This window comes from Podarcis bocagei (genome assembly GCF_964188305.1).
Source record: "Podarcis bocagei genome assembly, chromosome: 17".
NCBI classification, from domain to species: Eukaryota; Metazoa; Chordata; class Lepidosauria; order Squamata; family Lacertidae; genus Podarcis; species Podarcis bocagei.
In genome coordinates this window covers 2,108,369-2,136,367 of record NC_138143.1, presented here as the reverse complement: position 1 = coordinate 2,136,367, position 27,999 = coordinate 2,108,369, and the positions used below count along the sequence as shown (strand labels likewise).

The 27,999-nt window shown below is 45.4% G+C and overlaps 1 protein-coding gene across 1 annotated transcript; it reads right to left on the bottom strand.

The window, feature by feature from the left end:
* Positions 1-170: 170 nt before the first annotated feature.
* MRPL4 (mitochondrial ribosomal protein L4) lies at positions 171-27,999 on the bottom strand. Its single transcript, XM_081175893.1, has 9 exons — positions 27,842-27,999; positions 25,096-25,180; positions 18,678-18,846; positions 17,763-17,814; positions 17,235-17,352; positions 10,972-11,078; positions 8,945-9,054; positions 1,089-1,159; positions 171-430 (listed from the first exon to the last, which is right to left on the bottom strand). The coding sequence occupies exons 1-9, from the start codon at positions 27,887-27,889 to the stop codon at positions 285-287; spliced, it is 906 nt and encodes a 301-aa protein (XP_081032019.1). The 5' UTR covers positions 27,890-27,999; the 3' UTR covers positions 171-284.

The following is a 27,999-nucleotide window of genomic DNA, read 5'->3' as shown; positions in this document are numbered from 1 at the left end:
CTACCCCTTCCGAAATTCACCATACAAACATATAGCACAAAAGCATTTTGGCTTTTTTGTTTCCTGACTTGTGCAAATTCAACAGTAAGCACCAAAAATCAACTGTTTTTTAAAAAATTAAAGATTTTTGAAAGAGGAACTATGTCTCAAGATAAAGGCAGGCTGTAACCTGGGAAGACAAGTTAGCTTTAATGTTCATGTTAGGTGGGGGGGAACTCTTCCAAGGATGCAAGGAGTGAGAGGTGTCCGGCTCACAGCTGTTCAGTCCACCTTCGCCATAAAGGTTATGGGAAGTCGCTATAGGGCAACGGCAAAGGGTAGAGCAGCCTGTATCGCGAGTCATGCCACAGCAGCTTCTCTTCCAGGAAGGCAACTGCATCCAGGGTCAGCACAAGGGTCTCGTACTTCAGCATACTGTGCACATTGAGACCTGTGAGGAAAAAAGACACAGGAGTCAGGCTGTATCTGTAGTGAGACCTGGCCCCAAAGAGCGGAAGGGTAGCAATGGCAAGACATGACAAGAAGACTAGCTTGGATGCAGGAGACAGGAAGGGGGGGCAGTCCATCCAGAAGATCCGAGGTTCCATCCCCAGGATCTCCAGGTGGACAGCCTCGAGTGTTTTTCTTTTTATTTATTGCATTTGACTGGCCTTGTTATGCAGTCATTGGTGCTCTACAGTCAGATATGGATATATTGGCTGCATGTAGAATGACATTATTCACTGTCAATGTTAGCACAAGTCATAGTAAATATCCTCACTGTTAACTATAAAGCTGACAATTAACTTAAGAACTTGCTTAAGAATATGCCTTTGTCCTGTGTGTGCACGCACTTTACTATACTTTGTTTCTTGTTAAAACTACAGTGTAATGACCAATAGTCATAAGCAGTAAAGGACGAAGTAAATAATATCAATAGACAGATATGGATAGATGTTTTGTGCATTGAAACTGCTGTGCTGTATGAAGAATTAGAGACTGGGTGGGATGCTTGCCGGCAACTGTCCAAGCATCCTACTCCACCCAGACTAAGTATGCAGTGAGTCCTTCTGCAGGAGGCCCTGCCCACTCTCCCCAACCCCACTCACCTACGGCTGGCAGGACTGTGATTGTTTTAAGGCCTCTCGTTGCAGCTTTGATGTTCTCAGGTAAGTCGTTGCTGGAAGCCAGAAAGGGAAAATTATATATGTTTTGCAGGTTCAGGTCCAGGATTTGTTGGGTACAAAATACTAGTCATTGCCCTTTACATTTTGGCTGGGCAGTATGCAGTGACCGAGAGGGGGGGGGGTCCTCATTTGCCTCCCTCCGTACCTATCTCCTGTCCCTGCTGGAGTCTGCACTAGAGGCTCATCGCTCAAAAACTTGATTAGCAAAAGGGGCTTGAAGAGTCGCTCTGGTTCGGAAGCCTCACCAAGATTACAACTGTTCCAAAATGTTTGCCATGAAATTGTGTTGCCACAAAATAGAAAATATTGCTATAGTGCCTTAAGAAATTAATGTCTTATAGCTGTTGCAGGCTAAAGCGCACTTTGCAGACAATAAATCTGTTAAGTCTTTAAGTCAGTCTGTAAGGCAACCTTTGCCAAACGGCTGCCCTCTGGATATTATGGACTCCAATTCCCATCATCCCTGACTATGCTTATGCTGCCTGGGGCTGGTGGGAGTTGGAGTCCAACATCATCTGGAGGGCACCAGCTTGGGAAAGGCTGCTTAAGGCATTGCAAGTCTCTCTGCTGTTTCAATATGAAAGTGGTTTGCATGAATTTTGGTCAGAAGAATACTCTGTATAGGAATCATTTGTGGGATTGAGTGTAAGTATGTTTGAACACTTTTAAGGATCGTATGAAATGTATGTTTGTATATCTGTAATATATGTGTATTAATGATGAACTATTTTAACAATAAAAACTTATTATAAAAGAAGAAGAAGAAGAAGAATACTCTGTATCCAACCCAGAGGCACAATGAAAAACAGGCCCAACAAATGGACTTCAACGAGGGCTTCAGGTTTCAGGGCCCTCTACTGTTAACACAGCAGTTTAAGGTAAAGGTAAAGGTACCCCGACCGTTAGGTCGTTGCAAACGACTCTGGGGTTGCGGCACTCATCTTGCACCTTCCGGGTCATGTGGCCAGCATGACTAAGCCGCTTCTGGCGAACCAGAGCAGTGCAAGGAAACGCCGTTTACCTTCCCACCAGAGCGGTACCTATTTATCTACTTGCACTTTGACGTGCTTTTAAACTGCTAGGTTGGCAGGAGCAGGGACCGAGCAACGGGAGCTCACCCCGTCGCGGGGATTCGAACCGCTGACCTTCCGATTGGCAAGCCCTAGGCTCTGTGGTTTAGACCACAGCGCCACCAGCGTCCCACTCAACTTAAGGTAATTGGGCCCAAATAAAAAAGTGCCTAACATGAGTTTGACCAAACTGCAAGAGGCAGTGGAAGACAGGGGTGCTCTGGTCCATGGGTCACAAAAAGTCGGATACAACTAAACAACAACAACAATCAAAGTGCCTAATTTCCAACCTTTACAAGAGATATGTTCTTGCACACCTAAACAAGCGTGCAACATTTATGATGAAGGGCATTTCAAATTTGGATGAAATCACAAGGAACATGGTTGAAACTTGAGCCGTTTTATGTAGAGACACATTCTGACACATAAAAGCTACCTAAATCCATAAAGCTCCAGTACCCAGTCACATGACTGAAGCTAATGCTATTTTTCTTGTTTTACATGACCAAAAAACCATATTCCACCTTGGTTGGAAACCTTCGCCATCTCATAGAATCATAGAATCATAGAGTTGGAAGAGACCATAAGGGCCATCGAGTCCAACCCCCTGCCAAGCAGGAAACACCATCAGAGCACTCCTGACATATGGTTGTCAAGCCTCTGCTTAAAGACCTCCAAAGCAGGAGACTCCACCACACTCCTTGGCAGCAAATTCCACTGTCGAACAGCTCTTACTGTCAGGAAGTTCTTCCTAATGTTTAGGTGGAATCTTCTTTCTTGTAGTTTGGATCCATTGCTCCGTGTCCGCTTCTCTGGAGCAGCAGAGAACAACCTTTCTCCCTCCTCTATGTGACATCCTTTTATATATTTGAACATGGCTATCATATCACCCCTTAACCTCCTCTTCTCCAGGCTAAACATGCCCAGCTCCCTTAGCCTTTCCTCATAAGGCATCGTTTCCAGGCCTTTGACCATTTTGGTTGCCCTCCTCTGGACACGTTCCAGTTTGTCAGTGTCCTTCTTGAATTGTGGTGCCCAGAACTGGACACAGTACTCCAGGTGAGGTCTGACCAGAGCAGAATACAGTGGCACTATTACTTCCCTTGATCTAGATGCTATACTCCTATTGATGCAGCCCAGAATTGCATTGGCTTTTTTAGCTGCCACGTCACACTGTTGGCTCATGTCAAGTTTGTGGTCAACCAGGACTCCTAGATCCTTTTCACATGTACTGCTCTCAAGCCAGGTGTCACCCATCTTGTATTTGTGCCTCTCATTTTTTTTGCCCAAGTGCAATACTTTACATTTCTCTCTGTTAAAATTCATCTTGTTTGTTTTTGCCCAGTTCTCTAATCTGTCAAGGTCGTTTTGAAGTGTGATCCTGTCCTCTGGGGTGTTAGCCACCCCTCCCAGTTTGGTGTCATCTGCAAATTTGATCAGGATGCCCTTGAGTCCATCATCCAAGTCGTTGATAAAGATGTTGAATAAGACCGGGTCCTAGACAGAACCCTGTGGCACCCCACTAGTCACTCTTCTCCAGGATGAAGAGGAACCATTGATGAGCACCCTTTGGGTTCGGTCAGTCAGCCAGTTACAAATCCACTGAGTGGTCGCATAGTCAAGACCGCATTTTACCAGCTTCTTTACAAGAATATCATGGGGCACCTTGTCAAATGCCTTGCTGAAATCAAGGTAGGCTACATCCACTGCGTTCCCTTCATCTACCAGGCTTGTAATTCTCTCAAAAAACGAGATCAGGTTAGTCTGACATGACTTATTTTTCAGAAATCCATGCTGACTATTGGTGATCACAGCATTCCTTTCTAGGTGCTCACAGACTGTTTGCTTAATGATCTGCTCCAGAATCTTCCCTGGTATTGATGTCAGACTGACTGGGCGATAATTATTTGGGTCCTCTCTTTTCCCCTTTTTGAAAATAGGGACAACATTTGCCCTCCTCCAGTCTGCCGGGACTTCGCCTGTTCTCCAGGAATTCTCAAAGATGACTGCCAGTGGTTCTGAGATCACATCTGCCAGTTCTTTTAATACTCTTGGATGCAGTTCATCTGGCCCTGGAGACTTGAATACATCTAAACTAGCCAAGTATTCTTGTACTATCTCCTTAGTTATTCTGGGCTGTGTTTCCTTTGCTGAATCATTTGCTCCAAATTCTTCAGGTCGGGCATTGTTTTCTTTATCGGAGAAGACTGAGGTAAAGAAGGCATGGAGGAGTTCAGCCCTTTCTGTGTCCCCTGTTTGCATTTCACCATCTTCTCCTCTGAGTGACCCCACTGTTTCTTTGTTCTTCCTTTTGCTACGGACATACCCATAAAAGCCTTTTTTGTTGCTTTTAACCTTTCTAGCAAGCCTGAGTTCATTCTGTGCTTTAGCTTTTCTGACTTTGTGTCTACACGTGCTGGCTATTTGTTTGAATTCCTCTTTGGTGGTTTCCCCCCTTTTCCATTTTTTGTACACATTCTTTTTTACTCTTAACTCAGTTAAAAGTTCTTTAGATAGCCACCCTGGCTTCTTTAAGCACCTTCCATGTTTCCGTCTCATTGGTATTGCCTGACGTTGTGCTTTTACTATCTCCCTCTTAACAAACTCCCAGCCATCATGAACTCCCTTTCCTTTTAGTATTACTGTCCATGGGATCTGTTCCTCTTGTTGCTTCTCCCACTTTCTGGACAATGAAGTTGTCTGCAAGGCCAGTGAGGAATCTGTTTGACCTTATGCTCTTGGCTGAGTTTGACATCCAACAAATATCCGGGTAATTGAAGTCCCCCATTACTACTATCTCCCTTCCTTTTGCATGCTTGGCCATCTGTTCCAAGAAGGCATCATCTATGTCCTCCGTTTGGCTTGGGGATCTATAGTAAACTCCCACAATGAGATCCCTGCTATTCTTCTCTCCCTTAATTTTGACCCAAATGCTCTCACTTTGGCTTTGAGGTTCTAAATCTTGGATCTCTTCACAGGTATACACATCCCTGACATATAACGCCACTCCTCCTCCTTTCTTGTCTGGTCTGTTTCTCTGAAATAGATTGTATCCCCCCATTATTACATTCCAATCGTGGGACTTATCCCACCAGGTTTCAGTGATGCCTATTATGTCATATTTAGTTTGCTGTACCAAGAGCTCAAGCTCATCTTGTTTATTTCCCATGCTTTGCGCATTAGTGTACAGACATTGAAGTCCGTTAATCATTCCCCCGTGTCTCTTATTTAAGGATTTTTTCCTCCCACCACTAGGTCCGCGTGCTGTTTGCTCCATTTGGTCTATGACATTTGGATGATCATCTTCATCAATTGATAGACTCCTACCTTCAGGAGCACTGTCTCCCTCCCCCACATTAGTCAGTTTAAAGCCCTCCTGATGAGGTTTCTGAGATTTTTGGCAAAAACATTTCTCCCAACCGTTGTGAGGTGCAGCCCATCACTTGCCAGAAGTCCATCTTCAAGAAACTGCAGTCCGTGATCTAAGAATCCAAACCGTTCCTGTTTACACCATCTGCGAAGCCAGCTGTTCACTTCCACTATTTTTCCCTCTCTCCCTGTGCCATGTCGTTCAACTGGGAGGACAGATGAGATGACAATTTGTGCATTTAGTTGCTTCAATTTCCTGCCTAGAGCCTCGTAGTCTCTTTTGATCTTCTGGAGGCTATTGCTTGCAGTGTCATTGGTTCCCACATGAACCAAGAGGAAGGGGTATTCGTCAGTGGGTTTTATGATTCATTGCAGTCGTTCGGTTACATCTTGGATCTTAGCCCCGGGGAGACAGCACACTTCCCGAGACATCTTGTCAGGCCCACAGATCACTGCTTCTGTTCCCCTCAGTAGGGAATCCCCTATCACCACTACACGCCTCCTCTTAGGTTTGGTCGGGGTTCTTCCGTGAGCTGTCCGTTCCAAGGTCGCCTGCACATTCCCTGAGGACTGACTTTGCTGCTCGTCTTCATATACCTGATCGACTGTAATGAGGGAGAGATCCTCAAATGGAGTCTGCTCTTCGTCTTCCATGCTAGGGGAGAGGACCTCAAAGCGATTGTGTATTTCTAAACAATCAGAGCGAACCCTGGGCCTCCTACTTCTTTGAGTCACGTTTCTCCATATATCCGGCTCCTGTGCTGGTGAACTAGCCTCCTTCTCTGGGGAGTCCCCTGTCTCCTCCTTGATGGAGGCGGTGTGGTCTGTTGCTTCCAAGAAGAGCTCCAGCTCTCTAATTCTTTGGAGCGTAGCTACACGTTCCTCCAGTTGCTGGACTTTGTCTTTTAAGAGGGCAATCAACGTGCAATTGCTGCAGGTAAATCTGCCTGCAACCTTTGGCAAGATGGCAAACATTGCGCAGGAACCGCAGGCGACTGCAGCTGTTCCCTCCCCCTCCATCTTGAGAACGTCGTTGGGGTGGCTACAGCGGTCCCCAATCATAAAAAGCGTGAAGACAGGACAAATAACTCCCCCCACAAGAAAGCCGATGTTTCCTCCAGAAACCTACCAAGCTGTTCAGCAACCGCTCTCTCAGTTACCTTACCCAGATATGGAAGATTTGAAACTGGGCGGTACCGTATTTTTCGCTCTATAACACGCAGATTTTTTCTCCTAAAAAGGAAGGGGAAATGTCTGTGCGTGTTATGGAGCGAATGTGTGGTCCCTGGAGCCGAAAAATAAAGCAAAAATCAAACCGCGCTTCAGGGAGAAGGGAGCTCCGTGAGACAGGAAGTTGCTGCTTTCCTGCATTCTGCCTCAGGGTCTTACTGCCCACCCTGCTCTGTTTCGTTGCTGTGTTTGCTCAAACGGAACAAAGAGCAGGGAAAGCCCCTCCCCTCCAGGCAAGAAGAGAGGAAAGCAGAGCGTCCGAACAAAGAGCAGGGAAAGCCCCTCCCCTCCAGGCAAGTAGAGAGGAAAGCAGAGCGTCGCTCTATCCTGTCCCTGCTCCGGAGGGAACAATGTATGTGAAGGGAAGAGAGATTACAGGTTCGGCTTAAAATTCTGATTTGACTTCCTGCTTTTTGTTTTTGGGGACACACAGCATTCAAATATGCTTTCTTCCATTTAAAAGGATGAAATCCTTAAACAGTGGCTGGCTTGGGTGGGTGGGTGGGTGGGGGAAAACTTTTGCCTTCCTTTCCTCACGTTATAGCCCTCTCCTGCATTCTTAGCCTTCTGTGTTTTTCCTTCCCTCCCCACTTAAAATGTGGTTACAAAGCATGGATCCACATGGATCCTCAGGATCTTTGCATTGGGTCACCCCAAATTCACCATCAGAGCACACAGCACGTCCATGGCTACAGCCTGCCCCCCCAAAATCACACACCCATTGTTGCCTGGGGCTGCAATGGTGCAAAAACGTGGTTACAAAGCATGGATCCACATGGATCCTCAGGATCTTTGCATTGGGTCAGCCAAAATTCACCATCAGAGCACATAGCATGTCCATGGCTACAGCCTGCCCCCCCCAAAAAAAATCACGCACCCACTGTTGCCTGGGGCTGCAATGGTGCAAAAACGTGGTTACAAAGCATGGATCCACAGGGATCCTCAGGAACTTTGCATTGGGTCAGCCAAAATTCACCATCAGAGCACATAGCATGTCCATGGCTACAGCCTGCCCCCCCCCAAAAAAATCACGCACCCACTGTTGCCTGGGGCTGCAATGGTGCAAAAACGTGGTTACAAAGCATGGATCCACAGGGATTCTCAGGATTTTTGCATTGGGTCACCCCAAATTCACCATCAGATCACATGTCTGTGGCCACAGCATGAAGCACAAAAATGATACGTCCACTGTTTGATTCAGAATATTTTTTCCCTTGTTTTCCTCCTCTAAAAACGATGTGCGTGTTATGGTCAGGTGCGTGTTATAGAGCGAAAAATACGGTAATTGGATAGGTCTAAAGGATCTAGTGTTCTTTAAGAGCGGACACACCACTGCTTCCTTCAGTTCCCCTGGGACACACCACTGCTTCCTTCAGTTCTCCCCCCACAAGAAAAAAACCTAGGTCTCCCCCAACAAACGTTTGAGACTAGCTCCCCTAAATCTAAAAGATGGATCAAACTGCACGCGCCGCTGCCCCGCAAGCTCTGATAAGCTCTTCCCACAGCTAATCACCTGACTCAACAGAAACCCTGCCCCCTCTGACCTTTGCACAGGGAGAACAGCTAATCAGCCACAAAGAAACACACACACACACACACACACACACACACACGAAAACCTTTTTTGCTCCTTCTTCAACTGCTGCCCTGCTAGGTCTCAACCTCACGGTCACTGGAATGCACCACGGAGCATCCCAAGGCATACTTTAGAGAACAAAGCAGGTTCCCAGGGGCCGGGACTGATGGATCTTACTCTCACCCTGCGTGAACCAAACACTGAATGTGACTGCACAGTTCAAGAGATCAGTAGTGGTGGGTACTTCAAAGCAAATTGTTGGGACACTACTGATCTTTTTATTCTGGACCCTGAATAAGGTTCTGCCGAACTCTAGGGTTCCTCAGTTTGAAAACCAATGGCCTGGATAAAAGTTGTTACAAACACTTGGGCCATTTCTGAAAGTGTTCCCGTGGCTCAAGACAGCAGCAACCTTTGGTCAAACCAACATCCTCCAAAACCACATGAGTGTCTCTAAAGCTCTGACCCCAGTGACAGGCTGTATCCTCAGCCACCCCACCCCCCCAAACAGAACCTGAAGAAGCAAAACTCACACATCGACAACCAGCACTGATTCTCCCCAGTGTCTGTAGCGAGCCAGGTCCATCAGATACTGTGGGTCAGAAGTTGGCATATCTAGAGAGTCTACAACATGCAGATTATCCTGCAGGGAAAGAGAGAAGAAAAGAGTCGAAGGAAATGAACAGAAGCCGGCCTGCTAAGCTACTTCTCCCATGGTGTTTCTTATGTCTGCAGCTCTCTTCCAGGGCACCTGTGAGGTGTCACAAAAGCCTTTCCTGAAAATCCCAAACAAGTGTTTGTAGCTCAGTGACAGAGCACATGCCTTGCATGCAGAAGGCTGCAGGTTCACACCCCCTTCCCCACCCTGTTAAAAGGATGTCAGAGCTGGAAGAAACACTGTGTAAGTTGTGCAGAGCTACTGCCACTTTGAGTAGACAAAAAGCAACTTGATGGACCAGTGGTCTGACTCAAGGAAAAGACAGCAGAAGCAAAGCTTTCCTCAAATCCTTTGGCTTAACCCTTCAAATTATTCATTCTGAACTAGAACAAAGCCCAGTTACATGGAACCTCACTTGCAGGGATCTGTCATTTCTGCTTATGCTAGTCAGTAAGGCTACATGCACATTGACCACTCTGTATAAAACATTAGCAACAACTACAAAGCAGCAACAATAACAGCTGCCAACTCAAGCAGCCCTTTGTAGGGTAGAGAGAATTTTTCTGCTGCAGCAGATGAGCAGGGGTGCCTTAGCCTATAGGCCTTTTTGTTTGTCAGTAAAAGCAGTGGCAAGGGGAAGGGTTCTATTTAAAAAGACAAAAAACCCAAACTCAGACTGAAGTTCTCAGCAGCAGCAGCAGCTCACAAGAGCAAGCATGGAGACAGAAGGCTGCCAGTCAATCACTGGCAGGGAGGGAAGCCACAGCAGCTTGTCACTGTTGGAAATGGGAGCACACAAAAAGGGCAAGAGCACAGCAAGCAGGCTTCACATGGGCAATGTGGGGAGAGGCTGCCAGAGCCAGGAATACCAGAATCTAGGGCTGTTGGCCAGGTCACTGGTTTTTAAACACTGCAATACTGAGGCCCCCGACTGCTTTTCTCCACAGACCATCATATTTTCTTGCCAGCACATGGGATGCTTTTTGGAAGGATTCTGAATTAAGTAATCAAATTTCCACACATCTCCTCTGTGATTATGGACTAATTAAAATAAATGTGCATTAAGCAGAGAGCATTCCACATATAGCCAGGTGCCAGTCTTTCCCAACTTCATGCTCCAGGTATTCTTCAACCATAACAAGGTGAGAGCTGCCATTGCAGGGTTGTGATGGGTCCTAAAAATTTATGTTTTTATTTTTTACAGAATTTAGTTAATTCTACTCATTGGAATGAATGAAAAAATAAAAGGGGGAAACCAATGCAATTAAGGTAGTAGGGCTTAAAATGACCTCAGAAATGCTATTTAAATTATTTTGATCTTCTTAGTGTCTAGTCAGAACCTGCTTGTTCTGTTATGTTAGGAGAAAGGCGCATAGAGGGTAAAAAGCACAATATTTCTCTATTTCCAAAGTAACAAATCATTCACTTTCATGAGCCTCACTACTATCAGGGATCAATAGTACCCCCACAGGTTAATGAAGTGCTTTTACAAACCTGATTTGTTCCCTAGTTAGAAATCCTTGCAACCCAACTGTTCCTCTTCATGACTGTTATTATTCTGTGCAAAAAAATGGGTTACTGTGACCCCAATTGCATCTGCAAAGGACTGCAAGCAACCTGCACCCTCACTGCAACAGGTGGACAGACCTAATGGGTTCTTCAGATTCCCTATGTTACAGGACTGCTGTAGGATATACTATGATGATGTTGTTTGGAAACCCTGTAAGTACTACATAAATACTAATCAATATGACTATTGCTAGACAGAGATATATAAACATAACTACGGAGTCCAGTTCCAGACCTTAAAAAACTAACCATGAGCCAACCCTTTGACCAGTCACAGCATATTACACTGGTAATAACTCTTTGAATGCACAAAGAATTGTGGCTGTGTGATACCTGTGCCAGTTTGGTTGTCAATGCCACCTTGAGTCCCAGGACACGCATTTTCATGGGGATCATGTAGTAGTAGCTGGTGGGACCACGAGGGCCACAGGCAACACCACCTAAAAGCAAGAGCCAGAGAAGTCTATGGGACGTTAGTGGAAATAAACACATCATCCAATCAATCCAAGAGGGAGAGGGGGAGTGACAGTTAACGAAACACCATGGGACTGCCCTCCCCGCTTGGGGTGCGGTTGGTTGGGTTTTATCTTCTAGGGATACTTACCCTATCAAACCTTCACCTCTTTCCCATACCATTTTGACCCAGGAGTCCTGGCCCAGGGATGACTTGTTAGTGAGGGTGTTACCCCTCTATTGGGGAGGCTAGTATAGGGTCTGGGATTTCCACTATTGAAGGGCTAGGGAGGAATGGCGGTGGGGCTAGATATCACTATCGGCGAAGGGTTTTGAGATGCAATGATGCTCGAACCCCTTCCAATCTACGCCCCATCCCAAGGGACGAGGGTAGGGCGAGCAGGGATTACCCACCTCCGTCATTGGTGCTGTGCAATGCCAGGTCCATAGGTAACAAAACTGCCAACATGTGTGACTTTTTTGTCTCGCAGGGGATTGTCCTGGCTTGCGTGACAGACCTGGGTACAGGAAGGCAAAGTAGTCTCCCTGCATGAGATAACACCCCCAGGTTTCTCTGTCCTCCATCAATCGCGGACTGTGGGTCGGGGGGGGGGAGTAGCGTTTTTATTCCGGGAGGATTGCTCTTTCAGAGCTCTGCCATCACCGGCGATCTCCGGCATTGAATGTGTTGGTCTCGTGTGGGGCACCAAGGAGAGCTTGGCTGTCTGGCTGGTGTACCGACCACCCAGCACACCGGCAGCCACCCTGTCAGACCTGCTGAAGGTGGCGGCAGGCTGGGCCTTGGAGTTCCCAAGCCTACTGGTTTTGGGAGATTTCAACGTCCATGCCGATGCCACTCCCTCTTCACAGGCTCTGGACCTAGTGACTTCCATGGCAACACTAGGGCTCTCCCAGTTTGTTTTGGGCCCCACTCATCAAGCAGGCCACACGCTGGATCTGATCTTTGGTGCTGGCATAGATGAGATCATGCTCCCCTCTGTGGAAGTGCAATGGTCTGATCACTACACTCTGAAAGCCAAGACTGACTTCCGGCTCCTCCCCTGCTCGGGTGGCGAGCCTATTTGGGCTCGCCCGCGAAGGCTGTTGGATCCTGATAGATTCCGTCAGGCCTTGCAGGACCCTGCTCCTCCTGGCGACTCATTAGATGACCTTGTCGAGGACTGGAATAACCGGCTCTTGGCAGCCATCGATGAGATCGCGCCTAAGCACCCTCTGCGACCCCGTCGAAACCGGGCTCCTTGGTTTACTGAGGAGCTACGGAAAATGAAGCAGGATCTCAGACAGCTAGAGCGAATATGGCGATGGGACTCGTGACGGAGCCTCAAGAACATCTTATAGGACACTTATGAAAGCCTATGAGATGGCTATGAAAGCTGCTAAGAAATCTTACTTCGCAGCTTCCATTGCATACGCTAGCTCTTGCCCGGCACAACTTTTTAGAATAATTAGGAGGACAACTAAATTTAAGCCCAGATTCGACCCACAGCTGTGAGGCATTCGTGAGCTTTTTTGCGGAGAAAGCCCTGTTGCTCCACCGTGACCTCCCTGCTAATTTAGATAGTGACTAAACTGGAGGCCCCTCGACTGACTTCAGGTCCAGTGTTGGACCATTTCGATCAGATACTCCCTCCTGATGTGTATAGATTCCTCTAAGCTGGTAGGCCCACCACCTGCCTCCTTGATCCGTGCCAGTCAGTCCGTGCTGATTAGGGCATGTCCAGATGCTGCGCGGACCCCGCTGGTTGAAATTATCAATTTGTCCCTTGGCACGGGGACATTCCCAGGGGAACTGAAGGAAGCAGTGGTGTGTCCGCTCTTAAAGAACACTAGATCCTTTAGACCTATCCAATTACCGCCCAGTTTCAAATCTTCCATATCTGGGTAAGGTAACTGAGAGAGCGGTTGCTGAACAGCTTGGTAGGTTTCTGGAGGAAACATCGGCTTTCTTGTGGGGGGAGTTATTTGTCCTGTCTTCACGCTTTTTATGATTGGGGACCGCTGTAGCCACCCCCAACGACACGTTCTCAGGATGGAGGGGGAGGGAACAGCTGCAGTTGCCTGCAGTTCCTGCACAATGTTTGCCATCTTGCCAAAGGTTGCAGGCAGCTTTACCTGCAGCAATTGCATGTTGATTGCCCTCTTAAAAGACAAAGTCCAGCAACTGGAGGAACGTGTAGCTACGCTCCAAAGAATTAGAGAGCTGGAGCTCTTCTTGGAAGCAACAGAGCACACCGTCTCCACCAAGGAGGAGACAGGGGACTCCCCTGAGAAGGAGGCTAGTTCACCAACACAGGAGCCAGATATATGGAGAAACGTGACTCAAAGAAGTAGGAGGCCCAGGGTTCGCTCTGATTGTTTAGAAATACACAATCGCTTTGAGGTCCTCTCCCCTAGCATGGAAGACGAAGAGCAGACTCCATTTGAGGATCTCTCCCTCATTACAGTCGATCAGGTATATGAAGACGAGCAGCAAAGTCAGTCCTCAGGGAATGTGCAGGCGACCTTGGAACGGACAGCTCACGGAAGAACCCCGACCAAACCTAAGAGGAGGCGTGTAGTGGTGATAGGGGATTCCCTACTGAGGGGAACAGAAGCAGTGATCTGTGGGCCTGACAAGATGTCTCGGGAAATGTGCTGTCTCCCCGGGGCTAAGATCCAAGATGTAACCGAACGACTGCAAGGAATCATAAAACCCACTGACGAATACCCCTTCCTCTTGGTTCATGTGGGAACCAATGACACTGCAAGCAATAGCCTCCAGAAGATCAAAAGAGACTACGAGGCTCTGGGCAGGAAATTGAAGCAACTAAATGCACAAATTGTCATCTTATCTGTCCTCCCAGTTGAACGACGTGGCCCAGGGAGAGAGGGGAAAATAGTGGAAGTGAACAGCTGGCTTCGCAAATGGTGTAAACAGGAACGTTTGGATTCTTAGATCACGGACTACAGTTTCTTGAAGATGGACTTCTAGCAAGCGATGGGCTGCACCTCACAACGGTTGGGAGGAATGTTTTTGCCAAAAATCTCAGAAATCTCATCAGGAGAGCTTTAAACTGACTAATGTGGGGGAGGGAGACAGTGCTCCTGAAGGTAGGAGTCTATCAATTGATGAAGATGATCATCCAAATGTCATAGACCAAATGGAGCAAACAGCACGCAGACCTAGTGGTGGGAGGAAAAAATCCTTAAATAAGAGACACGGGGGAATGATTAATGGACTTCAATGTCTGTACACTAATGCGCAAATCATGGGAAATAAGGAATGTTAAAACGATGTCTGATGGAAATTAAGTGGTATTGGTAAAAAGTTTTCTAAGTAAATGTAAATAGGGATTGATGATTGGAAAATTGATATTTATAATAGGTTGAGTGAGGTTAAATGTTAGAGGGTAAGGATTTGCTGAATTTAATATCTGAACTGGAATACAAAATGGGAGGTGTGAGGAGGTCAAGAAACTAGTAAATGAAGTATAAGATTTGAAAATACTAATCTATTTTCTGTTTTGTCTTTTGGTTTTTCTTATTTTTTTCTTTTTTCTTCCCTCTTTTTGTTAACTGTTTTCTATTGTGTACTTTTTATGTGTTTTGTTTTTGTATTTTTATATTTTTGTAGTTTTTCTTATGTTTAAATTTTGGAATTTTTTATTGTTTGTGAAACTTCAATAAACATTATTATATAAAAAAAAAACAAAATTAAGGGAGAGAAGAATAACAGAGACCTCATTGTGGGAGTTTACTATAGATCCCCAAGCCAAACGGAGGACATAGATGATGCCTTCCTGGAACAGATGGCCAAGCATGCAAAAGGAAGGGAGATAGTAGTAATGGGGGACTTCAATTACCCGGATATTTGTTGGATGTCAAACTCAGCCAAGAGCATAAGGTCAAACAGATTCCTCACTGGCCTTGCAGACAACTTCGTTGTCCAGAAAGTGGGAGAAGCAACAAGAGGAACAGCCATTTTAGATCTGGTCCTAACCAATGTTGATGACCTGGTTAGTGGGGTAGAAGCGGAAGGTTCATTAGGCGCGAGTGATCATGCTCTTCTGAAGTTTACTATACAGCGGAAAGGAGCAGCCAAGCATACTAGGACTCAATTTCTTGACTTTAAGAAAGCCGACTTCATAAAACTTAGGGAAGTGCTGGGTGAGATCCCATGGACAGTAATACTAAAAGGAAAGGGAGTTCATGATGGCTGGGAGTTTGTTAAGAGGGAGATAGTAAAAGCACAACGTCAGGCAATACCAATGAGACGGAAACATGGAAGGTGCCTAAAGAAGACAGGGTGGCTATCTAAAGAACTTTTAACTGAGTTAAGATTAAAAAAGGATGTGTACAAAAAATGGAAAAGGGGGGAAACCACCAAAGAGGAATTCAAACAAATAGCCAGCACATGTAGACACAAAGTAAGAAAAGCTAAAGCACAGAATGAACTCAGGCTTGCTAGAGAGGTTAAAAGCAACAAAAAAGGCTTTTATGGGTATGTCCGTAGCAAAAGGAAGAACAAAGAAACAGTGGGGTCACTCAGAGGAGAAGATGGTGAAATGCAAACAGGGGACACAGAAAGGGCTGAACTCCTCAATGCCTTCTTTGCCTCAGTCTTCTCCGATAAAGAAAACAATGCCCGACCTGAAGAATTTGGAGCAAATGATTCAGCAAAGGAAACACAGTCCAGAATAACTAAGGAGATAGTACAAGAATATTTGGCTAGTTTAGATGTATTCAAGTCTCCAGGGCCAGACGAACTGCATCCAAGAGTATTAAAAGAACTGGCAGATGTGATCTCAGAACCACTGGCAGTCATCTTTGAGAATTCCTGGAGAACAGGCGAAGTCCCGGCAGACTGGAGGAGGGCAAATGTTGTCCCTATTTTCAAAAAGGGGGAAAGAGAGGACCCAAATAATTACCGCCCAGTCATTCTGACATCAATACCAGGGAAGATTCTGGAGCAGATCATTAAGCAAACAGTCTGTGAGCACCTAGAAAGGAATGCTGTGATCACCAATAGTCAGCATGGATTTCTGAAAAATAACCTGATCTCGTTTTTTGACAGAATTACAAGCCTGGTAGATGAAGGGAACGCAGTGGATGTAGCCTACCTTGATTTCAGCAAGGCATTTGACAAGGTGCCCCATGATATTCTTGTAAAGAAGCTGGTAACATGCGGTCTTGACTATGCTACCACTCAGTGGATTTGTAACTGGCTGACTGACCGAACCCAAAGGGTGCTCATCAATGGTTCCTCTTCATCCTGGAGAAGAGTGACTAGTGGGGTGCCACAGGGTTCTTTCTTGGGCCCGGTCTTATTCAACATCTTTATCAACGACTTGGATGATGGACTCAAGGGCATCCTGATCAAATTTGCAGATGACACCAAACTGGGAGGGGTGGCTAACACCCCAGAGGACAGGATCACACTTCAAAACGACCTTGACAGATTAGAGAACTGGGCAAAAACAAACAAGATGAACTTTAACAGGGAGAAATGTAAAGTATTGCACTTGGGCAAAAAAAATGAGAGGCACAAATACAAGATGGGGGACACCTGGCTTGAGAGCAGTACATGTGAAAAGGATCTAGGAGTCTTGGTTGACCACAAACTTGACATGAGCCAACAGTGTGACGCGGCAGCTAAAAAAGCCAATGCAATTCTGGGCTGCATCAATAGGAGTATAGCATCTAGATCAAGGGAAGTAATAGTGCCACTGTATTCTGCTCTGGTCAGACCTCACCTGGAGTACTGTGTCCAGTTCTGGGCACCACAGTTCAAGAAGGACACTGACAAACTGGAACGTGTCCAGAGGAGGGCAACCAAAATGGTCAAAGGCCTGGAAACGATGCCTTATGAGGAACGGCTAAGGGAGCTGGGCATGTTTAGCCTGGAGAAGAGGAGGTTAAGGGGTGATATGTTAGCCATGTTCAAATATATAAAAGGATGTATTATTATTATTATTATTATTATTATTATTATTATTATCTTGGCTGCACACTAGCAGCCTTCTGAAGGGACAGTGTTTGGGTACCTGCATCCCAGCCACAAAGGGAACAGCTACTAGTGTCTCCAAGGCTTACAGAGATGACATATAGCACAGTGGTTTGAGATGGAGAGAGAGATCACGCACCACCACGCCACAAAGGTGACCGGATACTGCCATGCCGGGCCCGTCCGCTGCCCTTCTGTGCCCAGGGTTTTCTGCCGCCACCACGCATCTCCGCACGAGTCTTCGTGTTGGCATAACTCTGGAAAATTAAGGGAGGTGAGACTGGTGTATGCTGCTCTGGCCAAACACAATCAGAATGCTCAAAGTGCTGGGCACAATTTGCCTCAGTAATTCCTACAACAACCTTGTAAGATTGTTGTCCCCAAAGGTGGTAAGGGGTCGGGGCTGAAGCTGAGAAAGTATTGCTTTCTTAGTGGAATTCATGGATGTGGCAAAATGTTAAGGAGTCTTCCCAAGATAAGCAAATTGACTTTGGACTTTTAACTTCATTATGCAAAGAGTGGCCCTCCCTTTACCACTGCCTATTATTTTGCCCCCTTTCTCCCTGGCAAATTGTCTGCCCCAAATTTCTCCCTGAAAAACTCCCACTGAACAATGTTCTTCCCCATATTGCCCACCAGCTCCTGACCTTCCAATTTCTATACTTACAATTCTCTTAAAGTTCTTCTGCCAGATGGCCACTGTGTGTAGAATATCAACGCTGAGAGGAAAACACACAGACACCAACAAGAAGCAAGTTAGCAAGAGATCTGGGAAATCGGACAGCGCCACAGTAATCGTCATGATGGAAAGCAGTGTGGTTAAAATGGTTCAGAATTTAAACACAAGATTTTTACACCAGTCCCTTTTGCCACAGTAACTGAAGCCTCCATTTTATCCAAAGGAAAAGATACAGCTGGAGGTGGTGGATACCAATTGAAACCTGGCCTAGGAAAGTCATGAGGAAGTAAGATTTCAACTTCTGTTTTGGTGTTAAATGCTCCCTAACCAGCTTAGCTAATACAGGCAACTCACGTTTTAGGCACGACTGATATGTGTGCAATCACACACATGCGCACAGTGGCGAATCCAGAAATGACCCAGAAATATCATCAAAGACGTCACTAAAAGGGCAGAACAGGAGCAGGGGCAGAGAGGGGTGTTTCAATTGCATGCAATTTCATGCAAGAGTGCAATGACCTAAAAAGCAACCCCCACACAAATTGGGAGTTGCCTGTAAAAACAAACTGAAAAGCCCAGACTCCTGAAATGACAGCGCCAAATTTCAGGAACTATTCAAGGCATCTTATCCCTATGGAACATATGGACAGGCCCAGCCTGGTCTATAGGATTGCCAGGTGCTCAACTGAATATGATTCCTGAAACTTAAGATCTGCATATCAGCCTTTTACGTATCGTTACCAATACTCCATATCTCTTTTCTGTTACCTACCCCCAACCTTCACCACCATTCCTTGATGCATGAAATGCTTTATGAGAAATCCCCACACCCACTTTTTGACGACTGATGGTCACTTCCAGCCCATCTCTGCAAATGTCTAGTAACTGGTAATCAATTCTTACCGGGGCATTACTGCAAACACATCAGGATGCAAATCTGTCAAGCCCACGTTCCTGGCGTCATAATGCTTCAGGGACTCTACCCAGGCCTGAGCAGGCGCAAGGTGTTTGGGGATGGCAATGCTGCATTTCCGTAGGATGGGCTCACTGGAGACGATGTCAGGACACTTTTCTAAAAGGAAGCAAGGGGGGGATATGTGCAGGTGTGATTTCTTGCAATCTTGCCTGAAATAATTTCTTTGAAACTTAAAAGTAAATTCACAAAAGCATCACTCCATATACATTTTTACAAGGCGATATGCACACATTCCTGTTTTATTTATTTGGGACTCATTATTGCAAAGAAGAAAGGTAACATCTTACCCAATTTACAAATGCTTTCTTAATTGTATGCCTAGAGGAAATGCCACGTGACTCTTTAAAAGCCTGTATTAAGATTGATTCTATTTCAAACCATGACTAAAAAAATATTTGAAATGGCTAGGTGCTTTCATCAGATCTCTTTTAGGACATAACTGGACTGAAAATACTGCTTCAAACTTCTAGATATCTGCACTAAATGTTTAGGTAGGCAACCCCTTCCAAGTTTGTCAGCCACATTTTAAGCATTTTAGAGCCTGTAAAGTTGTTGCTTGCAGATTACTCTAATGATATCGCCTGAAATCGCCAACTTCCTCAGAAGCAATGGGTTGAGAACTACAGGTGCACACGCAGTTGGGATTGATTCTCTTTCAAAAATTTATTCCATTCTTAATCATAGTATGTAGCAGTGATATCTGTTTACTGGAAGATTTTGAATCAGGAAAAAACTACTACCCTAAATTGATGGTGTTCTTATTTATGTTTGACTCATATTTAGTAAAAAAATAAATAAAACCACACCATATTACTTTCGGGGTGCAACAAAAGTTAGTTTCAATAGCCAGAAACATTTGATTAAATGAAGAAATCAATAAAATACAATGCAATTTTAATTTTATAGTTAAATTCAAAACTTTACTTGAAAATTATTCTTACTGAAATAATTGTAAATATTTTAAAGACACAACAACTTGATAGAATTGTAGAGTTGGAAGGGACCCCGAGGGTCATCTAGTCCAACACTCTGCAATGCAGGATTCTCAACTAAAGCATCCAGCACATCTAGATGGCCATCCAACCTCTGCTTAGAAACCTCCAAGGAAGGAGAGTCCACCACCTCTTGTGAGAGTCTGTTCCACTGCTGAACAGCCCTTACTGACAGAAAGTTTTTCCGAATGTTTAATTGGAATCTCCTTTCTTCCAACTTCATAGAATCATAGAATCATAGAGTTGGAAGAGACCACAAGGGCCATCGAGTCCAACCCCCTGCCAAGCAGGAAACACCATCAGAGCACTCCTGACATGGTTGTCAAGCCTCTGCTTAAAGACCTCCAAAAAAGGAGACTCCACCACACTCCTTGGCAGCAAATTCCACTGTCAAACAGCTCTTACTGTCAGGAAGTTCTTCCTAATGTTTAGGTGGAATCTTCTTTCTTGTAGTTTGGATCCATTGCTCCGTGTCCGCTTCTCTGGAGCAGCAGAAAACAACCTTTCTCCCTCCTCTATGTGACATCCTTTTATATATTTGAACATGGCTATCATATCACCCCTTAACCTCCTCTTCTCCAGGCTAAACATGCCCAGCTCCCTTAGCCGTTCCTCATAAGGCATCGTTTCCAGGCCTTTGACCATTTTGGTTGCCCTCCTCTGGACACGTTCCAGTTTGTCAGTGTCCTTCTTGAATTGTGGTGCCCAGAACTGGACACAGTACTCTAGGTGAGGTCTGACCAGAGCAGAATACAGTGGCACTATTACTTCCCTTGATCTAGATGCTATACTCCTATTGATGCAGCCCAGAATTGCATTGGCTTTTTTAGCTGCCGCGTCACACTGTTGGCTCATGTCAAGTTTATGGTCAACCAAGACTCCTAGATCCTTTTCACATGTACTGCTCTCAAGCCAGGTGTCACCCATCTTGTATTTGTGCCTCTCATTTTTTTCCCCCAAGTGCAATACTTTACATTTCTCCCTGTTAAAATTCATCTTGTTTGTTTTTGCCCAGTTCTCTAATCTGTCAAGGTCGTTTTGAAGTGTGATCCTGTCCTCTGGGGTGTTAGCCACCCCTCCCAGTTTGGTGTCATCTGCAAATTTGATCAGGATGCCCTTGAGTCCATCATCCATGTCGTTGATAAAGATGTTGAATAAGACAGAACCCTGTGGCACCCCACTAGTCACTCTTCTCCAGGATGAAGAGGAACCATTGATGAGAACCCTTTGGGTTCGGTCAGTCAGCCAGTTACAAATCCACTGAGTGGTAGCATAGTCAAGACCGCATGTTACCAGCTTCTTTACAAGAATATCATGGGGCACCTTGTCAAATGCCTTGCTGAAATCAAGGTAGGCTACATCCACTGCATTCCCTTCATCTACCAGGCTTGTAATTCTGTCAAAAAACGAGATCAGGTTAGTCTGACATGACTTATTTTTCAGAAATCCGTGCTGACTATTGGTGATCACAGCATTCCTTTCTAGGTGCTCACAGACTGTTTGCTTAATGATCTGCTCCAGAATCTTCCCTGGTATTGATGTCAGACTGACTGGGCGATAATTATTTGGGTCCTCTCTTTCCCCCTTTTTGAAAATAGGGACAACATTTGCCCTCCTCCAGTCTGCCGGGACTTCGCCTGTTCTCCAGGAATTCTCAAAGATGACTGCCAGTGGTTCTGAGATCACATCTGCCAGTTCTTTTAATACTCTTGGATGCAGTTCATCTGGCCCTGGAGACTTGAATACATCTAAACTAGCCAAGTATTCTTGTACTATCTCCTTAGTTATTCTGGGCTGTGTTTCCTTTGCTGAATCATTTGCTCCAAAATCTTCAGGTCGGGCATTGTTGTCTTTATCGGAGAAGACTGAGGCAAAGAAGGCATTGAGGAGTTCAGCCCTTTCTGTGTCCCCTGTTTGCATTTCACCATCTTCTCCTCTGAGTGACCCCACTGTTTCTTTGTTCTTCCTTTTGCTACGAACATACCCATAAAAGCCTTTTTTGATGCTTTTAACCTCTCTAGCCAGCCTGAGTTCATTCTGTGCTTTAGCTTTTCTGACTTTGTGTCTACACGTGCTGGCTATTTGTTTGAATTCCTCTTTGGTGGTTTCCCCCCTTTTCCATTTTTTGTACACATCCTTTTTTAATCTTAACTCAGTTAAAAGTTCTTTAGATAGCCACCCTGGCTTCTTTAAGCACCTTCCATGTTTCCGTCTCATTGGTATTGCCTGACGTTGTGCTTTTACTATCTCCCTCTTAACAAACTCCCAGCCATCATGAACTCCCTTTCCTTTTAGTATTACTGTCCATGGGATCTCACCCAGCACTTCCCTAAGTTTTATGAAGTCGGCTTTCTTAAAGTCAAGAAATTGAGTCCTAGTATGCTTGGCTGCTCCTTTCCGCTGTATAGTAAACTTCAGAAGAGCATGATCACTCGCGCCTAATGATCCTTCCACTTCTACCCCACTAACCAGGTCATCAACATTGGTTAGGACCAGATCTAAAATGGCTGTTCCTCTTGTTGCTTCTCCCACTTTCTGGACAATGAAGTTGTCTGCAAGGCCAGTGAGGAATCTGTTTGACCTTATGCTCTTGGCTGAGTTTGACATCCAACAAATATCCGGGTAATTGAAGTCCCCCATTACTACTATCTCCCTTCCTTTTGCATGCTTGGCCATCTGTTCCAGGAAGGCATCATCTATGTCCTCCGTTTGGCTTGGGGATCTATAGTAAACTCCCACAATGAGGTCTCTGTTATTCTTCTCTCCCTTAATTTTGACCCAAATGCTCTCACTTTGGCTTTGAGGTTCTAAATCTTGGATCTCTTCACAGGTATACACTTCCCTGACATATAACGCCACTCCTCCTCCTTTCTTGTCTGGTCTGTTTCTCTGAAATAGATTGTATCCCCCCATTATTACATTCCAGTCGTGGGACTTATCCCACCAGGTTTCAGTGATGCCTATTATGTCATATTTAGTTTGCTGTACCAAGAGCTCAAGCTCATCTTGTTTATTTCCCATGCTTTGCGCATTAGTGTACAGACATTGAAGTCCATTAATCATTCCCCCATGTCTCTTATTTAAGGATTTTTTCCTCCCACCAGTAGGTCTGCGTGCTGTTTGCTCCATTTGGTCTATGACATTTGGATGATCATCTTCATCAATTGATAGACTCCTACCTTCAGGAGCACTGTCTCCCTCCCCCACATTAGTCAGTTTAAAGCCCTCCTGATGAGGTTTCTGAGATTTTTGGCAAAAACATTTCTCCCAACCGTTGTGAGGTGCAGCCCATCACTTGCCAGAAGTCCATCTTCAAGAAACTGCAGTCCGTGATCTAAGAATCCAAACCGTTCCTGTTTACACCATTTGCGAAGCCAGCTGTTCACTTCCACTATTTTTCCCTCTCTCCCTGGGCCACGTCGTTCAACTGGGAGGACAGATGAGATGACAATTTGTGCATTTAGTTGCTTCAATTTCCTGCCCAGAGCCTCGTAGTCTCTTTTGATCTTCTGGAGGCTATTGCTTGCAGTGTCATTGGTTCCCACATGAACCAAGAGGAAGGGGTATTCGTCAGTGGGTTTTATGATTCCTTGCAGTTGTTCAGTTACATCTTGGATCTTAGCCCCGGGGAGACAGCACACTTCCCGAGACATCTTGTCAGGCCCACAGATCACTGCTTCTGTTCCCCTCAGTAGGGAATCCCCTATCACCACTACACGCCTCCTCTTAGGTTTGGTCGGGGTTCTTCCGTGAGCTGTCCGTCCAAGGTCGCCTGCACATTCCCTGAGGACTGACTTTGCTGCTCGTCTTCATATACCTGATCGACTGTAATGAGGGAGAGATCCTCAAGTGGAGTCTGCTCTTCGTCTTCCATGCTAGGGGAGAGGACCTCAAAGCGATTGTGTATTTCTAAACAATCAGAGCGAACCCTGGGCCCCCTACTTCTTTGAGTCACATTTCTCCATATATCTGGCTCCTGTGTTGGTGAACTAGCCTCCTTCTCAGGGGAGTCCCCTGTCTCCTCCTTGGTGGAGACGGTGTGCTCTGTTGCTTCCAAGAAGAGCTCCAGCTCTCTAATTCTTTGGAGCGTAGCTACACGTTCCTCCAGTTGCTGGACTTTGTCTTTTAAGAGGGCAATCAACATGCAACTTGAAGCCATTTGTTCGAGATCTACGCTCCAGAGCAGAAAACAAGCTTGCTCCCTCCCCCATGTGACAGCCCTTAAGATATATGACGATGACTATCATATCTTCTCTCAGTCTCCTCTTCACCAGGCTATACATACCCAGCTCCTTCAAGCACTCCTCAGAAGGCTTAGTTTCCAGACCGTTGATCATCTTGGTCGCCCTCCTCTGCACATGTTCCAGCTTGTCAAAATCCTTCTTAAATTGTGGTGTGCAGATTTGGAAACAGTATTCCAAGTGTGATCTGACTAAGTCAGAATAGAGTGATACTATTACTTCCCTTGACCTGGACTATTGATGCAGCTTAAAATAGCAGTAGCTTTTTTTGCTACTACGTCACACTGATGACTCGTGTTAAGCTTGTGGTCCACCAAGACCCCATGATCCTTTTCACATGTACTGCTAGTAAGCCAGGTGTCCTCCATCTTAATATTTGTGCACCTGGTTCTTGCTGCCTAAGTGCAGAACCTGACATTTGTCCCTACTGAAATTCATTTTGTTAGCTTGTACCCAGTTCTCCAATCTGTTAAGATCATTTTGAATTCTGATTTTGTCTTCTGCTACCCTTTCCAGTTTGGTGTTGTTTGCAAATTTGATGAGCATCCCTTCAATTCCTTCATCCAAGTCATTTACAAAGACACTGAACAACGTATAGCATGCATTTCCCTTACACTGTTTAAATTTAAAAAGTGAATGCACTCAGGACAGTTACCATATTAACTCTAGCATGCTCAAAGAGCTGAATACATAAATGCATGTACTTTCCAGGGGTACTCATGTGAAAAAAAATGACAATATTTATTTTATCTTTGACTGCTATTAGATCCATTCAGTATGCTGCTAATTACTTGTATTAAATGATGCATTTCTAAAAATGGAATGTTTTCCACCTCACATCACTGTTATGGATCAGGCATTTCTAACACACTTGATAACTAACAGTACAAGTTTATACATGTCACATCAGAAGTAAGCTCCACTGAGTTCAATGGGACTCACTCTCAAGTGTGTAAAGGATTACAACCATTCCCCAGTGAGGAAGTTCTAATGTTCTGCCAACAATTCTCACTGCCCCTGACAATTGGCCGTGCAATCTAGGACTGATGGAATCTGGGTCCCCTACAACATCTAGAGGCAACAAGTCTGTTCAAGTCATGAAAAGGCCTTACCTTTTAATGAAGCTACATCCGTCACACTAGCTGAAACACCAGGGTTGCCTAGAAATCCTGTCTGGTTTGATAATGTACACAAAGGCTAAGGGAAGAAATAAAAATGGAGTAAGATATCTGAAGGTACCGACAGCCCAATCAAGATAGCTCCTGTAAATGGCTGCTCATTTATCACGGAGATGGCTTATGCTTGGATCATTAGACAGAATGCCAACCTGGTGCTACCTCTCTCAACTTAGCCCCAAATCCCGTTTTCCCATGGGGTCATTTGAGATAACCCTGTACTTTTCACTGTGCACCTTTACAGTCCTAATGAAATACAGAAAAAGGCTAGCCTTGCAGATGTTTACCACAGTGTTATTCCACTAAACTGATGCATAGGGATTAGGCTGTAACTAAGGAATGCATAACTTTTTTTATTATATTAATCCCATTATCCTTACCATCATCCTTTCTCTTTAATACGCCCAATTTCCCCACACTACTGAAATGTACATATATGCTCACTGAGGCAGAGGCCTGACATTTTTGCTTATTTCTCCCCTTTTCTTTTGCTTATGTTGCTTTGTAAAGTTCACTTGGGATGCTGTATACAGTGGTGCCTCACAAGACGAAATTAATTCGTTCCGCAAGTTTTTTCTTCTTGCGAGTTTTTCGTCTTGCGAAGCACGGTTTCCCATAGGAATGCACTGAAAATCAATCAATGCGTTCCTATGGAGACCGTCCGGGGACACAGGGGAAGCGCCCTGGGCCTTCCCCTCTGTCCCCGGACCTGTTTTAAAGCAAGGGAAGGGGCAGCGGGGAGAAGATCGCTTCTCCCCGTTGCCGCCCCTTGGTTCAAAAGGGGTCCGGGGAGAGAGGGGAAGGCGCAGGCGCGCCTTCCCCTCTGTCCCCGGAGATTGCGGGGCTGGCAACAGGGAGAAGCGATCTTCTCCCCGCCGCCCCTTGCTTCAAAAGAGGTCCGGGGTGCGGGGGCAAGCTTCGTTTTGCGAAGCAAGCCCATAGGGAAATTTGTCTTGCGAAGCAACTCGAAAACGAAAAAACCTTTCGTCTTGCGAGTTTTTCGTCTCGCGAGGCGTTCGTCTTGTGGGGCACCACTGTATAAAAATGAGTGACAATACATTGATGCTTTTCGATACATGTGCTCACCATACTGTCAAAATGTTATGACTTTGCCCTAAACTCCTTTTAGTGGCACAGTGCAAAAAAGATAGCACTCCCCGTCATGAAAGCTCTCTCTGCCTCCTATGTTGGATCTCCGAAAATGCTTTTGATGAGTAGTCCCCACAGACATCAAGGATGCTTTGGGTATTTCAGGACTGGAGTGGACTGGGTTTGCATAGCAGGTGGATGTGCTGTACAATCAAGTGAAGACTCAGAAAATTCTAAAAGACAGCACTATGCACTTCTTTACACAGCTGCAAATACATCTGCACAGGGCTTCACCTTGTTCTTGTTCCCTCTGTGGCTATATTCACATGTATTGAGAACAACTGACTGAATATAAAAAGTAAGATTCAAGACAAGGCAAAGAAACTCCCTTTTCACACAAAAATAATGAACTTGCTGCTGTGATATGTGGTGATCAACACTAACATATTTTTTTTTCAAATACAGTGGTGCGAAATTAATTCGTTCCGCGAGTTTTGTCGTCTTGCGATTTTTTTCGTCTTGCGAAGCACGGTGTCGGGAAAGTTTTGGAAAAGCTTCAAAAATCACCAAAGTCTTTAAAAACCTCAAAAAAGGCTACCACACCGTGTTCTATGAGTTGCTCCTCGAAGTCAAGTCGCAACTGTATTAACAGTGTTAAGAAAAAGGAAACAAACTTGCAAGATGTTTCCGTCCTGCGAAGCAAGCCCATAGGGAAAATCGTCTTGCGAAGCAGCTCAAAAAACAAAAAACCCTTTCGTCTAGCGAGTTTTTTGTCTTGCGAGGCATTCATCTTGCGAGGTACCACTGTACTCTCTGTTAATTTTGCACATAGTTTAGAAACCAATAAAGCAAACATAATGGGGGGTGGTGAATCACATTTTGATGCACAAGAGACATAAATAATGTAAGTGGCTAGTGTATCTTATGCTTCACAGAACAAATACAAAGATAGGAAATGAACTGAAAAGAAGGAAAAATGGGGATACTTAAAATATTGATATAACTACAAAAATAATACTGTCTTCACATATTACATATGTCTGTGGAGGCTGTCAAGGAGTGTAGCAGCTTTGCCCTGTTCATATATTCAATAAGATCTCTCCAAAACACCCCAAAGGCTTCTGGCTTAACCCTACCAGCCCTCTCCAATGCTGCCTTCTACTTCTGAACCATGGTAGTACGTGCTGCCATGACTAAAAAAATTAATAGCGTCTTCAATTTTATTTCCTCGTTTCCATAGCCCCCCCCCCCAGTTAATGGCACTGCCATTCAAAGGTGTGCAGGCACAGCGTCTTGTGATTATGTGGCGGGAGGCTTACCAGGGCCCATGGGGGCAGCCAAGGGGGGTAGATGCCCCCCTAGTTCAATAAAAAATACTTAACTGGGGTTCTCCCCGCCCAAAAAAATCCGGTCTAGGCCCATGCCAGCCTCCCCCGCAATATTTTATTCCGGTTGGGGCCCCGGCTCGTTTCTATCCCCAAATATTGAGAGCAGCGCCAGCTGAAGTCCAGCCAAGTACAACCCTTATTTCATTTACAGCCCCCTGGGCGCGCGCGCCTGAGTGGCTTTTCGGAGGCCCCCGCAGCTCCCTCACCCGCCAAGCGACTCCCCGACGCGGCAGCGACGCGCAGAGCCGGAGCATCACAGCAGCCCCTCTCGCGCCTTGCCCGCTGGAAAAGACAGAGCATGCGCACTAAAAAAAAAAAAGCTTTCGTCCCTGGCCGATGACGTCAGGCGCGAAAGGGGCTTTGC

What these genes read in the sequence shown, in the direction of transcription:
- MRPL4 (XM_081175893.1), bottom strand. Translation starts at nt 27,889, where the DNA reads ATGCTCCGGCTCTGCGCGTCGCTGCCGCGTCGGGGAGTCGCTTGGCGG. An exon ending in GTCGGGGAGTCGCTTGGCGG is followed by an intron (nt 25,181 to 27,841) that starts GTGAGGGAGCTG and finishes TTCTTCCCTTAG; the next exon opens with CCTTTGTGTACATTATCAAA. An exon ending in GGATGTAGCTTCATTAAAAG is followed by an intron (nt 18,847 to 25,095) that starts GTAAGGCCTTTT and finishes GCTTCCTTTTAG; the next exon opens with AAAAGTGTCCTGACATCGTC.